The sequence below is a fragment of the Stegostoma tigrinum genome, chromosome 17 (genome assembly GCF_030684315.1).
Source record: "Stegostoma tigrinum isolate sSteTig4 chromosome 17, sSteTig4.hap1, whole genome shotgun sequence".
NCBI lineage: Eukaryota > Metazoa > Chordata > Chondrichthyes > Orectolobiformes > Stegostomatidae > Stegostoma > Stegostoma tigrinum.
In genome coordinates this window covers 7816973-7833666 of record NC_081370.1, presented here as the reverse complement: position 1 = coordinate 7833666, position 16694 = coordinate 7816973, and the positions used below count along the sequence as shown (strand labels likewise).

At 42.7% G+C, this 16694-nt stretch overlaps 1 protein-coding gene across 1 annotated transcript in view; it reads left to right on the top strand.

The window, feature by feature from the left end:
• The window catches only part of tkfc (triokinase/FMN cyclase), an 83020-nt gene extending 70950 nt beyond the window's left edge, over nt 1-12070 (top strand). The window contains exons 15-17 of the mRNA XM_059651915.1: nt 5069-5102; nt 9626-9715; nt 10394-12070. Coding sequence (XP_059507898.1) covers nt 5069-5102; nt 9626-9715; nt 10394-10972 — 703 coding nt within the window. The 3' untranslated portion in view covers nt 10973-12070. The remainder of the gene's footprint in view (nt 1-5068; nt 5103-9625; nt 9716-10393) is intronic.
• The last annotated feature ends 4624 nt before the right edge of the window (nt 12071-16694 follow it).

Genomic DNA, 16694 nt, shown 5'->3' with positions numbered 1-16694 from the left:
AGATACCACTGTTGTAACTGTACGGGAAGAGCTTGGCTTGGGGTGTGACAGGTGCTGGAGCATAGGTCTTCAGTTATATTGCCAAAATCTTGTCAGAGCCCACGGCCTTTGAAGAACCAGGTGCCTCCAGCTGTTTTTTGATATCATGTAAGGATGCTGACTTTTTAAAAAATTCATTCACAGGATGAAGTCATCGCTGGCTGGGCCAGCATTTATTGTTCATTTCTAATCGCCCAGAGGGCAGTTTAGAATCAATCATATTGCTGTGGGAATGTAATCATATATAGGCAAGATAAGTTAGGATGGTAGATTTCTTCCCTGAAAGATATTAGTCAACTAGATGTTCTTTTTCCAACAGTCAACAATGGTTTCATGGTCCCCATTAGACTCTTAATTCCAGATTTTTATTGAATTCAAAATTGACTGAAGATCCGTGATGGTGGGGATTCCTGGAAGAGGCCAAAATGGATCATTCACTTGGCATCTCTGGATAAAGACTGTTATAAATGCTTCAGTGATGTCTAGCTCAGCTTTGAATAAATTCAGTGGTCTAAACTTCACTGTTTTCTTGGACAAGAGAATTCCACAGACAAACAATCCACGAAGAAAGAGAAAATCTGATCTCCATCTTAAAATTGAGACATTTTATTCTTAAAATTACATCGCCAAGTTCTAGTCGTTAATACAAGAGGAAACGTCTTCTCAGAATCTTACCTGTCAAGTCCCTTCAGCCTCTTGTACATTTCAATAAGATCATCTCTTATTCTTGTACACTCCAATGGTAAATATCCAACCTGTTCAACCTTTCCTGATAAGAGAAGCCTTTCATTAAGGATGAATTGAATGCAAATTCTCTGAACTGTTTCTAATGCAAGTATATCCTTTTCCTAATAAGGAGACCAAAATTGTCTGTGTAGTACTTGAGGTGTGATGTCACCAAAGCCCTGGACGACAACAGTAAAATTTCACCATTCTTACATTTCATTTGCTGTGCTTCTGTGCATTGCTGACTGTCACAGGCCCTTCCTCTCACTTGCTGCTCTCAGCACTGCTGACAGTCTGTCTCAGGCCCTCCTCTCACCTGCTCCTCTCTGAATTCCTGACTATCTGCATCAGGATCCTTCTCATTCTTGCTCCTCCAGGTGCTGCTGACTGCCTGTTTCAGGATCCTCCTCATACCTGCTCCTCCAACTGCTCTCTGAAGATTACACAGCAACAGGTGGTGAACTTATGTCAGAATGGTGACTGAGAGAAACAGTACTGAGCCAAGTATGGCTATCTGAACCAAAACTGTTTTCATTGTAACCATGAATAGAATTTAGAGAGTCACTGCAGAATAATTCTGCAGCACTACCACATCTTTTCATATTTACTGCTGGCAATTAAACACAAGAATGTAGGAAACGAACGCAATCCCTTTAGTTTACTTCGTAAATCAGTACAATCATGTTTGATCTGACTTAGCTCCACTTTCTCAGCTGCTCCTCATATATCTTCACTCCTGAGAAACAAAATATCTGTCTATCCTAGACTAAAATATATCCAACGATAGACCATTACAATCACCATAGTCGTGATTTCCAAAGATTTCAAAAGAATTTAAAGTGAATGAATTTCTCCTCAGTTGAGTCCTAAAGTTTTGGTCTGTCAAACCAAGATACTGGCCCTTGCGTTCACGATTCAAGATTTCATAGCCAGAGTTAACAGTCTGTCAGTGTCTACCCTGAAATGCCTTTTCAGAATCTTGTATGTTTCAATGAATTTGCCCATTATTATTTTAAACTCCAGATACACCCCTGGAAGTGGTGGCAGCATAATGGTAATGACACTGAGTTAGTAATCCATAGCTACAAGCAAAAGGTCTGGAGACTACATTAATAAATAGTTGATAGGCATTAGTAATACTTATGATTGTTGGAGGCCAGTCATCTCAGACTATGAAGATCTCTGCAATAGTTCCTCAGGATAATGGCTTAGGCCCAACTATCTTCAGCTGCTTCATCAATGACCTTGCTCCATCATAAAATCAGGGTCAGTATTCACTGTTGATGGCACGTATTTAGCACCATTCATGACACCTCATTGAAACAGTCTGTTTCCATATTAAGGAAGACATGATAATTAGCAAGTAATGTTCATATCACACGGGTACCATTTCCTAAAGAGATTGCACCTTGCTGCTTTAGCATCGCAGAACCCAGGGATTCGAATTGAATGGAAACTGAATCTAAAATACTAAAATCTAAAGTAATCTAACATCTAAAATACTGTTAAAATACTACAAGATTAGAAGCTTGTATGTAATAAAAATGATTCACCTCCTGTGTCCCTAGTATCTGTCCACCAACTGCAAGCTACATGTTTATCATAGAATCCCTACAGTGTGGAAACAGGCACTTCGGCCTAACAAGTCCACACTGAACCTCGGAGCATCCCATCCAGACTCATCCCCCTGTAACCCACCTAATCTACACATCTCTGAACACTACAGGCAATTTAACATGGCCAATCCATCTAGTCTGCACATCTTTGGACTGTGGGAGGAAACTGGAGCACCTGGAGGAAACCCATGCAGACACAAGGAGAATGTGCAAACTCCACAAGGTCACCCAAGGCTGGGATTGAACCTGGGTCCCTGGCACTGTGAGGGAGCAGTGCTAGCCACTGAGCCACCGTGCCATGCGTGATAAAACATTTCCACTTTCCTGGATGGCCACAGCTCCAACAACACTCCATCAGATCATACCAACTTGTTTGATTGATTGATACCAGATCCGACAGCTGCAACATTCGCTTCCTTCACCAACACAAAGTACCGGTAGTATGTACCAAATATAAGATGCATTGCAATATAACCCACCAAGGCTCCTTCAATACCACCATCCAAACCTATGACCTCCGCTATCTATTCTATTTGGAGATTGTAACAGTACATCAATTAGTTAAGAAGGCTAATAGAATGTTGGCCTTTATTGCAAAAAGGTGGCGTGCAAAATTAGAGAAGTCTTGCTACAACTGAACAGAACATTGGTGAAACTATATTTAGGGTACTGTGTACCCTTTTGGTGTCATTATGTGAGGACAGACATAGCTGAATTGGAAGCAGTTCAGAGAAGGTTCTCAAGGTTGATCAAAGAAGACGTTCAGTTATAAGGAAAGATTGAGCAGGTCGGGCTATACCAATTAGACATTGGAAGAATGAAATGTCAACTTACTGAAACATAAAAGATTCTGAGGGGTCTTGAAAGAATAGACACTGAGAGGGTGTTTCCTCTTATAGGGGAATCTAGAATTAGAGGACACAGTATATGTGATCTCCCCATTTAAGACAGAGATGAAGTATTTCTCCTTTCATTCAGCCATTTGACTTTGGAATTCCCCTCCACTGTGAAAAGTGGAGACTGGTCATTGAATAATATTGGGTTAAACTGATTTTTGCTGCACAACAGATTTAAAAATTATGGGGGACAGGCAGGAAACTGGGGTTATGATCTGCAATCAGGGCAGCTAATCTTATTGAATAGTGTAGCAAACTTTTAGCCTAAATGGCCTGTGTCTGCTCCTGTTTCTTGTAACTTGCTTAAGCTTCTTATGCTTGGACTGTTGAACAATAGGTATCTTTTGTTCTTATGTCAGCTTTGACTTTTTTCATGTCTGTCTGCTATTAAGAAGATATTGGACTGGAACCTCTGGTTCATTTTCCTGTTTTGAGCATCTGTTGCTAAAGACCACTCTATGATAATCACAAATTCCATTCAGCACAACTCGAGTTTGTAAGATCTGTTGTGCTTGTTTTAAAGTCTTTGCATGAGAAGCATATCACAGCCATAGAGCTGATCCCATCCTAGTAATCCCTGTTTTTGCTTCTAGTGCTCATTTGCAGGTTTTCAAGGAGTCCTCAAACATAAACTGGATTTCTTAGATTCTTAGATTCCAGGACCCTCTCCAGGACACTTTCAACGGTCCAGAATGCCAATTTTATAAAATGAACGAAGGAAATGACTGTTTAACTAGAGGGTAGCTTTTTTCTATATTATAAAGAAATTTTTTTATATATTCATTGTCATTTTAGTAATGTGAAATTGTGTTGCTCACAAGTGGTGGATTCATATAATGATTTTAAATGCATCATTTTTGTGACACCTTGCACTGTTTCCAGCATCACTAATGAAAGTTTTACCAGGCTGTTACCTTTAAATGTCGAAGGAATAATTATTGTAATAACAATTTTAAAAGCTATGTGATAGCTAAAAAAGCTACCAGCCAAATCGCACTGATGAGTGACAGATTTTCTGTTAAGCAATGTGCAAGTTAATTAGAATGGAAACTGATGATTGGGGGTAATATTTACTTCAAAATGTATGTGTATTCATCAGATGTGGGTGTCACTGGCTAGACCAATATTACCCATTCCTAATTATCCAGAGGTCAGTTAAGAGTCAACCACATTCCTGTAGGTCTGGAGTCACATGTAGGCCAGGCCAGCTTCATCCTGAAAAGAATATTAGTGTAGCAGATGGGTTTTCCTGACAATAAGCAAAAGTTTCATGTTCATCATTAGACTGTAAATTCCAGATTTTCATTGAGTTCAAACTTCTCCGTCTGCCATGGTGCGATTTGAACCCAGGACCCCAGAGCATTACCTGGATCACTGGATCAGTAGTCTAGCGATAGCACCACTGGATGCAATTGTGGGCAAAACATCGTCCGGACTTATCAATTACACCCAAATCAGAAACTGTATTCTGAAGCCTTTAAAATCTTTTTGATAAGAAATGAAGTTCACAAGGCCTTTATGTACAAATCAAGAAAACAACTGCAACAATTTAATCTTAGATAAATGCTGCATCTTCATTGTACTAAAAAGAGATAAAAGATTCCCATGCCTACAGTTTATGGCTGAAAAGTCCAAACACCACCTTATCCCCAGATTCTATCATTTTTCTCATTGCAGTGAGAGATATTAGAAGCTTATTAAACATTTCTATTCTCTTTAGTTTTCAGAACTCTGGTGTGACTTCTTGTGTTTACCAACAATTGTTTAACTTAGTTATTTCTTGTTTCACAGATATGGAGGTGCAGAGCCAGGGGACAGAACCATGGTGAGTCCTGACTCTTGAATTTGAGCAGTTTTAATAGTAGCTAAGTTTACAAAGAAATCAATGTTGCAGATGCTAATTGGATATTTAATCATGCATACCAGTCTTAATGCTCAGCCTAGCTGGTAACTGTGCCTTGGCAGCACAGAGTTGTACAGAACAGGAAGATCACGTTTTTAGTAACAGTTTTGATCCCTGCCATGTTCTGAATTTGAGAAAACTCAACATTTACATTTTGGACTCACTCATTATCGTAATGGGAACCAGTGGTGCAGCAGTAATGGCAGTCGACTGGTAATCCAGAGCCTCATGCTGATGTTCTGGGAAAATAGATTTAAATCCCAAGTGGTGAAATTTTAATTCAATAAAATTTAGAATTCAGAGCTAATGCTGTTCATGTGACTATTGCTATAAAAATCCATTTTGTTCTTGGAAGGAAATCTGCCATTCTTACTTTATCCCACAAATGACTCCAGACCCACAGTAATGCAGTTGGTTATAGGCTGCCCATCGAAATGACCTGACAAGCTCCTATATTGATGGGTAATAAGGGATGGGCGAAAAATGCTGGACTTTCTAGCAATATACACACACCATAAAAGAATTTTAAAAACTCAGTCTGGCTGCCAGGAAAATGTCATGGTGATAGGAATTTCTACCGTTTTGTACCGTGTTTTTGTCGATTAAACTCTCTCTGATTTAGATGATGTTATGCTTCTTTCTCATGCCACTTAATTTTTTTTAAAATTCATTCATAGGATGAGAACGTTATTAGCCAGGCCAGTATTTATTACACAGAAGACTTTTGAGAGTCAACCACATTGCTGTGGGTCTGTAGTCACATGTGGGCCAGACCGGTTAAACCTGGCAGATCTCCTCCCCTAAAGGACATTAGTGTTCCAGATGGGTTTTTCCTGGACAATTGGCAACTGTTTCATGGTCATGATTAGATACTTAACCTTAGTTTTCTTTTTATTGAATTCAAATTCAATCTGTCAAAGTGGGCTTGAACCAGGTGAACCCAGAACATTATCTAGGTCCCCGGATTAATATTCTAGTGGTAATACCACTCGGCCAACACCTCCCTCTTGTGCTTGCAGACCCTTCTCTCAGACAGTTCTTCAGCCATTTTCGTGCAGAAATTCAGTCAGCAGTGAAGGTTATTACAACTGAACAAACTATGATTTATTTACTAAATGGCCACTAGAAAATATCTATTACATGAGCAAGTGGCTGAAATGTATGTCATTTCCATCAAATGACATCTTGTGGAAGTGGGAAATAAACAATTGCATTTCAAAATTCTCAACCTCATCTTTAAAACTGTTCCAATCTCTAACTCTGGAACCCTCCAAGAACTGCATTCATCCAAGTTTCGTTTCTTGTGCACCATCTTACAATCTGTTTACCCCCACAATTTGAAACCAGTTCTTGAGTTCTACAGCCCCTCAGCATTTGAATTTCTTTCCTAAACTTCTCCACCTCTCTTTTTTAAAACAGTCTCCTTAAAACCTATTCACCCATCCTCAATTCTTCTTTCACTGTGATTAACTTGTGTCTGATATTGTTCCTGTAAAATGCTTCATTGTGTCAGATGTGTGGCAGTGTATGTATGTTCTTCATTTAAAATTATATTTCAAACTATGATTCAGATCTGAATGATACAAAAGTTTTGCTTCTGGGATTCAGGACTGTTTATCATTAATACTTATTTTTCTGGCTATTTCTCTCAGACTGGGGTAATTTGTGATGTGGAGGAGCCAATGATGGACTGGGGTGGACAAGGTCAAAAATCACACAACACCAGGTTATAGTTGTCTGAAAACACAAGATTTCATCAGGTGTTATTGAGAGATGTGGCATCAGACACAGAATTTATCAGCAAAAGATCAAAGGGTGATAGAACTGATGCGAATGTATTAAACAAACCAAAGATGGCTGTTAAATCTTTAGTTAGTTAGGAAGGTAACACAGGTTTTGATTCATCAATATGCAAATCCCAGAATTTTTTCAAGTCACTGCCTCAAGATAATTAAATGTCTTATCAGTTATATTAGAGGTGACATCTCAGGTCAGACAGTGCCATGCAATACCTTGTTTTGAATCTGTGTTTTAACTTGGAGTCAGACTGGTTATATTTCCAAAGTAGGAATTTATAAAATGCCACATTGTCTACAAATTGTACGCTGTTTGAACAAAATAGAATGTATCTGCAAGTACAAATCTGCAAATGCAAATTCACCCCATAGATTTATATGTAAGTGTGTGTGTGTGAGTGACAGATATGTGTGTGTGAGAGAGAGAATTTGAGTGTGTGTGACTGAGATTTTGAGAATGTGTGTTGACCGTGAGCGTGAGTGAGAGATTGTGTGTGTGTGTGTGTGTGTGTGTGTGTGTGTGTGTGTGTGTGTATATGTGAGAGACCGTGTGTCAGCATGTGAGAGATTATGTGTGGGTGTGGGTGTGAGTCATTGTGTGTGTGTGAGAGAGAGATTCCTTGTGTGTGTGTGTGTGTGTGTGTGTGTGTGTGTGTGTGTGTGTGTGTGTGAGCATCTGTGTGCTTGTGTCTGTGGTGTGTATTTGTGTGTGTGAGCATGAGATTGTATGTGTGTGTCTGAGCGTAAGTGAAAGAGATTGTGTGTGTGTGTGTGTCTGAGCGCGAGTGAGAAAGATTGTGTGGGTGTGTCTGAGTGTGAGTGAGAGAGATTGTGTGTGTGTGTGTGTGTGTGTGTGTCTGAGCGTGAGTGAGAGAGATTGTGTGTGTGTGTGTGTGTCTGAGCGTGAGTGAGAGAGATTGTGTGTGTGTGTGTGTGTGTGTGTGTGTGTGTATCTGAGCGTGAGTGAGAGAGATTATGTGTCTCTGTGTGAGGGTGAGTGAGAGAGAGAGTGTGTGTGTGTGTGAGAGAGTGAGTGAGAGATTGTGTGTGTGAGTGAGTATGAGTGTGTGTGTGAGAGAGATTGTGTGAGTGTGTGTGTGTGAGAGAGAGATTGTGTGTGTGTGTGAGAGAGATTGTGAGTGTGAGTGTGTGTGTGAGAGAGATTGTGTGTGTGTGAGTGAGCATGTGTGTGAGTGTGAGAGATTGTGTGTGTGTGAGCATGTGTGTGTGTATGTGTGTGTGAGACCATGTGTGTGTGCAAACGTGGTTGTGTATCTGTGGTGTGTATTTGTGTGTGTGAACATGAGAGAGATTGTGTGTGTGTGTGAGCACCAGTGAGAGAGATTGTGTATGTGCGTGAGCGTGAGTGAGAGAGATTGTGTGTGTGTGTGTGTGTGTGTGTGTGAGCATTGGTGAGAGATTGTGTGTGTGAGTGAGCGTGGGTGAGAGATTGTGCGTGTGTGTGAACGTGAGTGAGTGTGTGTGTGTGTGTGTGTGTGTGTGTGTGAACGTGAGTGAGTGTGTGTGTGTGTGTGAGAGATTATGTGTGTGTGTCTGTGTGTGTGTGTGCACCTGTGTGTGTGGTGTGTATGTGTGTGAGAGCATGAGTTTGTGTGTGTTTGACCGTGTGAGAGATTGTGTGTGTGTGTATGTGTGAGCATGAGTGAGAGATTGTGTGTGTGTGTGTCTGTGTGTGTGTGCGTGAGTGAGTGATTGTGTGTGTATGTGTGCGTGTGTGAGCATGAGTGAGAGATTGTGTGTGTGTGTGTGTGCGTGAGTGAGTGATTGTGTGTGTATGTGTGCGTGTGTGAGCATGAGTGAGAGATTGTGTGTGTGTGTGTGTGTGTGTGTGTGTGTGTGTGCGTGTGCATGAGTGAGAGATTGTGTGTGTGTGAGCGAGCCTGATTGAGAGAAATTGAGTGTGTTTGCGAGCGTGAGTGAGAGTGAATGTGCGTGTGCGAGTGAGTGAGAGAGTTTGTGTATGTGTGTGAGCGTGAGTGTGAGAGATTGCGCGTGTGTGTGAACGTGAGTGAGAGAGATTGTGTGTGCGTGAGCGTGGAATTGTTTGTGTGTGTGTGTGAGCGTGAGAGATTTTGTGTGTGTGTGTGTGTGCGTGCGTGTGCGTTAGATATTTTGTGTGTGTGTCTGAGTGAGTGAGAGAGATTGTGTGTGTGTGTGTGTGAGAGAGAGAGAGCGAGAGAGAGATTGTGTGTGTTGAGAGAGAGTGTGTATGTATGTGTGCATGTATGTGAGTGTACAGTGTGGTGGGGTCACCTATAGTGCGACATGAACCCAAGGTCCCAGTTGAGGCCATCCTTGTGGGTACAAAACTTGGGTATTGGCCTCTGCTTGGCAACTCTGGATTGTTCTGTATGTCGAAGTCCGCCTGGGAGGATTTTTACCAGAAGATCCGAGGCCAAATGTCCTTGACTGTCGAAGTGTTCTCCGCTAGGAGGGAACATCCTGTTTAGCGATTGTTGCGCAGTGTCCATTCATCCATTGTCATCGCGTCTGCATGGTTTCACCAGTACACCATACCTCAGGGCATCCTTGCCTGCAGCGTATGAAATAAACAACAGGTAAGCTGAACAGTAATTGAATTTTTTAAAGTGGATCACATTATGCACAATTTTGTGCCTTTTATCTTAGCTTGACTCACTTTGTCCTGCTGCGGATGAATTAAGCAAATTGACAGATGAAGGTGGCAATGAACTGCAAGTGCTGGCTGAGGCTGTGCAGGTAAGGAACAGCCTAAGTTCTGGTCAATACTTCGATGTGGGAGACGAATGTCAACTTAAACTCTTTCTCCTGATCGCTCTACAGCAAATCTGCTGGAGCTAGTGTGCAAGGATGACAGGTGAGGACAGAATTGGGCTGAATATTAATACCCTTCACATTTGACCAGCCTACAAAGATTCACTGCCTGAGGTAAAATAAACAATGATTAGTTGGGCCAAATACTGATAAGGACTGGTCTCATAGGAGCTATGGCCCAGTCAAAATAGTTATGAGCTTTGAAAAAGTTTTAGATGATTCAGTTTGTTTTTCTTGCTGATGAACTCCCGCATGATTAGTACACTTTAGCATTAGATTGATATTCATAAATGTCCAACTCATACATTGGTAAAACACAATTAATTTCTTCAATTAATTTCAGAACTTCTCAAGCTTGGATAAACTTAAGCAAAAATAAGTCACATAATGATCTCTAGTGTACATATATCTGCCTGAAAATTGATAATAATTGAGTGTAAGCGGTTGGATCAAAATTAAATGTAGGCTGTGATTTAGAAAGGAACATGTACTGAATGGATTATGATACTGGCTATGTCACATGGATCCCAGGACCACTGTAGTTTGTCGCTATTTTGTAAGACTGATGACTATTGTCATTTCACCTCCTCTGTCTGTTTCCAGAAAGCCGAAGAAGGCGCAGAAGCCACCAAGGATATGGCAGCAAAGGCAGGACGAGCAAGTTACATCTCCTCAGCTCAGCTCACTCAACCTGACCCTGGAGCTGTTGCCTGTGCTGCCATTTTGAAGGCTATCTTGGCAGGACTAGAACAGCCTGCAACAGAAGAGCCTGCTCCAGAAGAGCCTGCTCCAGAAGAGACTGCTGCAGAAGAGCCTGCTGCAGAAGAGCCTGCTTCCAAAGAGCCTGCTCCAGAAGAGCCCGCTCCAGAAGAGCCCGCTGCAGAAGAGGCCACTGCAGAAGAGCCTGCTGCAGAAGAGCCAGCTGCAGAAGAGCCCGCTGCAGAAGAGGCCACTGCAGAAGAGCCTGCTGCAGAAGAGCCAGCTGCAGAAGAGCCTGCTCCAGAAGAGCCTGCTCCAGAAGAGGCTGCACCAGAAGAGGCTGCACCAGAAGAGGTTGCTGCAGAAGAGGTTGCTGCAGAAGAGGCTGCTGCAGAAGAGGCTGCTGCAGAAGAGCCTGCTGCAGAAGAGCCTGCTGCAGAAGAGGCTGCACCAGAAGAGCCTGCTCCAGAAGAGCAAGAATGAGAAGCTTCTTGTTACTTAGAAGTCTGTCTTTGTTGCATGTATATGCTTTTACTTGAGATCCTTAATTCCAGTAAACCTTTATTATCATCAAAGTAGTCGGTGCTTGGGAGAAAAAAAGCTTAAAATATCCCAACTGGTAGAATTACATTACATCAATGTGTACTCATTGGTCTCTTTTCCTGCATTTCATCAATGCTTAATTTACACCCTTCACCTGATGGCTAATTTGTACACCTAATGTTCACTGATACTTGCTCACCTTCACTCTGCATATTCCACCACTGGCACTTTCTAAATGTAAAATATCTACTTGGCTTTACTGTGCATGCTACAAGCATGGTTGCTTACAGTGAACCATGCCAACTGAACATCCAGCATTCACTATGTACCATACTACTAATGTCCCTTGGCTGCAGTCTGTACCCACAGATATACATTGTGCGCTGCTTAGATTTTAGCACTAACTGTACAACTGCACCTGTCGATCCCCACAGCCCTCTGCAATCTTTGACAATCAATATGTAACTGATCAATGCTCTGTGTGCATTTACGCTAACTGACAATCATTATGCACCACAGTCAGTGATATTCACTGTCCATCCTACAATAACACACCCTGTACCCATCATTATCTAATGTGCACACTAAACCTGTGCTATCACTGGTCTCTAACACACACCAGTAACCTTATTCACTCGTTGTTAACTGTTATTTTTCTCTCGAACTGTAAGTTGATAACCTCCAAGTGATGGCAGTATAATTTTGTAAATGTAATTTCCTGTCACTCTTTCTACACTTTTGGATATTTGACTAGGGATTAATTACGTAGACACTGAGCAACTTCTATTTACCCATAACTTCCATTTCAAGCATCTACACACAAAACAAATGGCACCAATTGTAATTTTAAGAAAACTAACACAGAAGACAGTGGGAGGCAAGACTAAATGGACAGCAGCAGATGAAGATCCACGCAATACGAATACACCAATAGAGCAAGGGACTGCAGAGCTTTAGTAATCAATGATTAACTGTCAGTTCCTATCAGCAATGTAAAAATCATACTCAATAAAGATCTAAATGGTCGTTGCAATTTTATTTTACTTGTAGCAGTTCAATTTACAATAATAATAATAGTACTACTGATCGAGCTGGTTGGGTCCTAAAGGACATAGCTGCTAGACTGGATCTGCAGCAGATGGTGAGGGAACCAACAAGAGGTAAAAGTATATTTGACTTCATCCTTATCAATTTGCCATCTGTAGTTGCATCTGTCCATGATGATATCGATAAGGGTGACCATCGTACAGTTCTTGTGGAGACAAAGTCTGGCCTTCACATTGATAATACTGTTCATCATGTTGTGTGGCACCATCACTGTGCTAAATGGGACAGATTCTGCACAGATCTAGCAACTCAAGACTGGGCATCCATGAGGCACCGTGGGCCATCAACAGCAGCAGAAGCTGTAACCTCATGTCCCGGCATATCCCTCACTCAGCCATTACCATCAAGCCATGGTATTAACCCAGGTTCAATGGAGAGTGCAGGAGGCCATGCCAGGAGCAGCACCAGGCACACCAGAAGATGAGGTATCAACCTGCTGAAGCCACCAGACAGCACTCTTGCAGGCCAAATGGCGAGACCAGCAAGTGATAGAGCTAAGCGATCCCACAACCCACGGATCAGATCTAGGCTCTGCAATCCTGCCACATATAGTCGTGAATGGTGGTGGATAATTAAACAATTCACTGAAGGAGGACGCTCCCAAAATATCTCCATCCTCAATGATGGAAGAGCCCAGCACATCAGTGCAAAAGATAAGGCTGAAGCATTCGCAGCCATCTTCAGCCAGAAGTGCCAAATGAATGATCCAACTCGGCTTCCGCCAGTGGTCCCCAGCATTACAGACACCAGTCTTCAGCCAATTCAATTCACGCTATGTGATATCAAGAAACCCTTGATGACACCGAATACTGCAAAGGCTACGGGCCCTGACAACATTTTGGCAATAGTACTGAAGACTTGTGCTCCAGAACTTGCCGCTCCCCTAGCCATCTGTTCCAAGACAGTTACAACACTGATGTCTACCAGACAATGTGGAAAATTGCCCAATTATGTCCTGTACACAAAAAGCAGGACAAATCCAACCCGACCAACTACGGCCCCATCAATCTACTCGCGATCATCAGTAAAGTGATGGAAGGTGTCATCAATAGTGCTATCAAGCAGCACCTGCTCAGAAATAACCTGCTTAGTGACACCCAATTTGGGTTCCATCAAGGCCACTCAGCTCCTGATCTCATTACAGCCATGGTTCAAACATGGACAAAACAGCTAAATTCCAATCACTGCATCCCCCACTATCAACATCCTGGAGGCTACCATTGAGCAGAAATTTAAGACGACTCACCACATTAACACAATGTCTACAACAACAGGCCAGAAGCTAGGAATACTACAGCGAGTAACTCACCTCCTGACTCCTCAAAGCCTGTCCGCCATTTACAAGGCAAAAGTCAGGAGCGTGATGGAATACTCCCCACATACCTGGAGGAGTGCAGCCCCAACAACACTCAAGAAGCTTGACACCATCCAGGACAAAGTAGCCCACTTAATTGGCATTACATCCACAAGCATCCACTCCCTCCACCACTGACGTTCAGTTGCAGCAGTGTGTACAATCGACAAGATGCACCGTAGAAATTCACCAAAGATCCTCAGACAGCACCTTCCAAACCCACTTCTGTCTAGAAGGACAAGGGCATCAGATGTATGGGAACACCACAATCTCCCAACTTCCCCTTCAAGTCACTCACCTTCATGACTTGGAAATATATAGTCGTTCCTTCACTGTCACTGGGTTAAGCTCCTGGTATTCCCTCCCGAATAGCATTATGGTTCAACCCACAACAGGAGGACTGTAGGTGTTTAACAAGGCAGCTCAGCACCCTTCTCAAGGCAATTAGGGATGGGCAAGAAATGCTGGCCAGCCAGCAACCCCCACATCCCCATAAATGAATAGAAAAAATAGTTCTGAAAGGTTCAGTACAGAATTGGAGCTTCCCCAGGTACATTCTTTGATGAATTCTTTGAAACACTTCAAAGTTTATAGTTCAAAGACGTTTTCAGATAGAAGCTAAACTTACATAGAGGCTGAGATTTTTGAGTGTCAAAACTTGGCTTTAAAAACGCATGCTCTTCCTGCAAAGCTTTACTTCTTAGCAGCTTTTTCCTTGGTTCATGTCTCAGTTCTTGAGTAGATTTGTTCATGTCAGTTCGTGTCCTGTATGAAATGCCTTTATCTGTTGGCAGGCTGATACCTGTACAATAGTTAATAAGAGCTCTGTCAGAAGTTACCCACTCTCTGCTGTGTCCAACACTCTGCTATAATCTGCAGGCACAACCCTCCAACTGTGCCTGGTGTCTTCAACTTTAATTCTCCAATATTTGAAATGTTGATTGACACCCTGATTTGAGCAGTTTTTGATAGGAAAATGTTGCTGAATTATTTCTAATACCTGCTGCAACTGACAAGGGGAACTCTACAGATCCGATAATGATACTGATCATTAATGGGATAAGGTGTTGGAGGAGAAGACTCCAAATAAGACATTTATTATAAATGGCTTCAGCAGATTGTCCCATCCAACCCCACCCCAATCTTAGGCAAAAGCATTGTTCCCTACAAAAGCTGATTATGTTCTGGAGGTGCAAGATTTTCAGAGTCTGAGAGCGCCCACAGCTTGTGTAGTAGCAGGGCCTTAACCAAAGGAGATGAGTAAAGAGAGTAAAAATACACAAACTGAATGCCATCTTGCATGCACCATATGTGCTATTCACCTTGTAATTGTTGCTACATAATTGGGATCTACATCATGATACCTACTATGTGCACTTGTTATGATCCCAACTGATGGTGATGCTGATCAAGTCAGATCTCAGAGTGACTTGATAGAGATAATGGGAACTGCAGATGCTGGAGAATCCGAGATAACAAAGTGTGAAGCTGGATGAACACAGCAGGCCAAGCAGCATCTTAGGAGCACAAAAGCTTAAGTTTCTGGCCTAGACCCTTCATCAGAGAGGGGAATGGGGAGAGAGTTCTGAAACAAAAAGGGAGGTGGGGGGGGGGGGGTGGCGGAGGCAGACCGAAGATGGATAGAGGAGAAGATGGGTGGAGAGGAGAGTATAGGTGCGGAGGTAGGGAGGGGATAGGTCAGTCTGGGGAGGACGGACAGGTCAAGGAGGCGGGATAAGGTTAGTAGGTAGGAAATGGAGGTGCGGCTTGAGGTTGGAGGAGGGTATAGGTGAGAGGAAGAACAGGTTAGGGTGGCGGGGACGAGCTGGGCTAGTTTTGGGATGCAGTGGGGGGAGGGGATGAGCTGGTTTTGGGATGCAGTTGGGGAAGGGGAGATTTTGAAGCTTGTGAAGTCCACATTGATACCATTGGGCTGCAAGGTTCCCAAGGGGAATATGAATTGCTGTTGCTGCAACCTTCGGGTGGCACCATTATGGCACTTCAGGAGGCCCAGGATGGACATGTCGTCTAAGGAATGGGAAGGGGAGTTAAAATAGTTCGCGACTGGGAGGTGCAGTTGTTTATTGCGAACCGAGCAGAGGTGTGCTGCAAAGCAGTCCCCAAGCCTCCGCTTATAGAGGAAGCCACAACAGGTACGGTGGATGCAGTATACAAAACCAGCCCAGCTCGTCCCTGCCTCCCTAACCTGTTCTTCCTCTCACCTATCCCCTCCTCCCACCTCAAGCCACACCTCCATTTCCTACCTACTAACCTCATCCCGCCTCCTTGACTTGTCCGTCCTCCCCGTACTGACCTATCCCCTCCCTACCTCCCCACCTGTACTCTCCTCGCCACCTATCTTCTCCTCTATCCATCTTCGGTCCGCCTCCCCCTCTCTCCCTATTTATTTCAGAACCCTCTCCCCATCCCCCTCTCTGATGAAGGGTCTAGGCCCGAAATGTCAGCTTTTGTGCTTGTAAGATGCTGCTTGGCCTGATATTCATCCAGCTTCACACTTTGTTGACTTGATAGAGGGTAAGTTTTAGTTTTGCTATTTATTTATAATAAATAAATATAACATATATATAAATTTTGTGGTGGTTGGTCATTGATTGTATTCACAAGGCTGCCAATTTACTTGTAACAATTAAATATAAATGTTTATTATACACAGAACAAAAATCACTAACTACATTATACAGACATGACCTTAGTGGAAATAGCAGAATTTTAAAAAAACTTAATCACTTTAATCTGAAGGTCACTCTGTCTCCATTTAAACCCCTTAGTTCAGTTGGCATGGCTTCAATTGATTTCTGGAGCTTCTTACTAATTTACAAATCATTCAGGACTTCTAATCTTCTCTCTGATTTTGGGGCTTGCTAAACAACTCTGTTGCTGTTGTGCTCATGGATAATGGGGTCTAGGCCCGAAACGTCAGCTTTTGTGCTCCTGAGATGCTGCTTGGCCTGCTGTGTTCATCCAGCTCCACACTTTGTTATCTTGGATTCTCCAGCAACTGCAGTTCCCATTATCTCTGATCACAATTTTAACCTCACTGCGAAGCCTCTTCCAGGGATGCCTAACCTGAGGAAGTTACCCTCCTCCCTCTGGAGCTCTCTGATGAAGGGTCTAGGCCCGAACCGTCAGCTTTTGTGCTCCTGAGATGCTGCTTGGCCTGCTGTGTTCATCCAGCTCCAC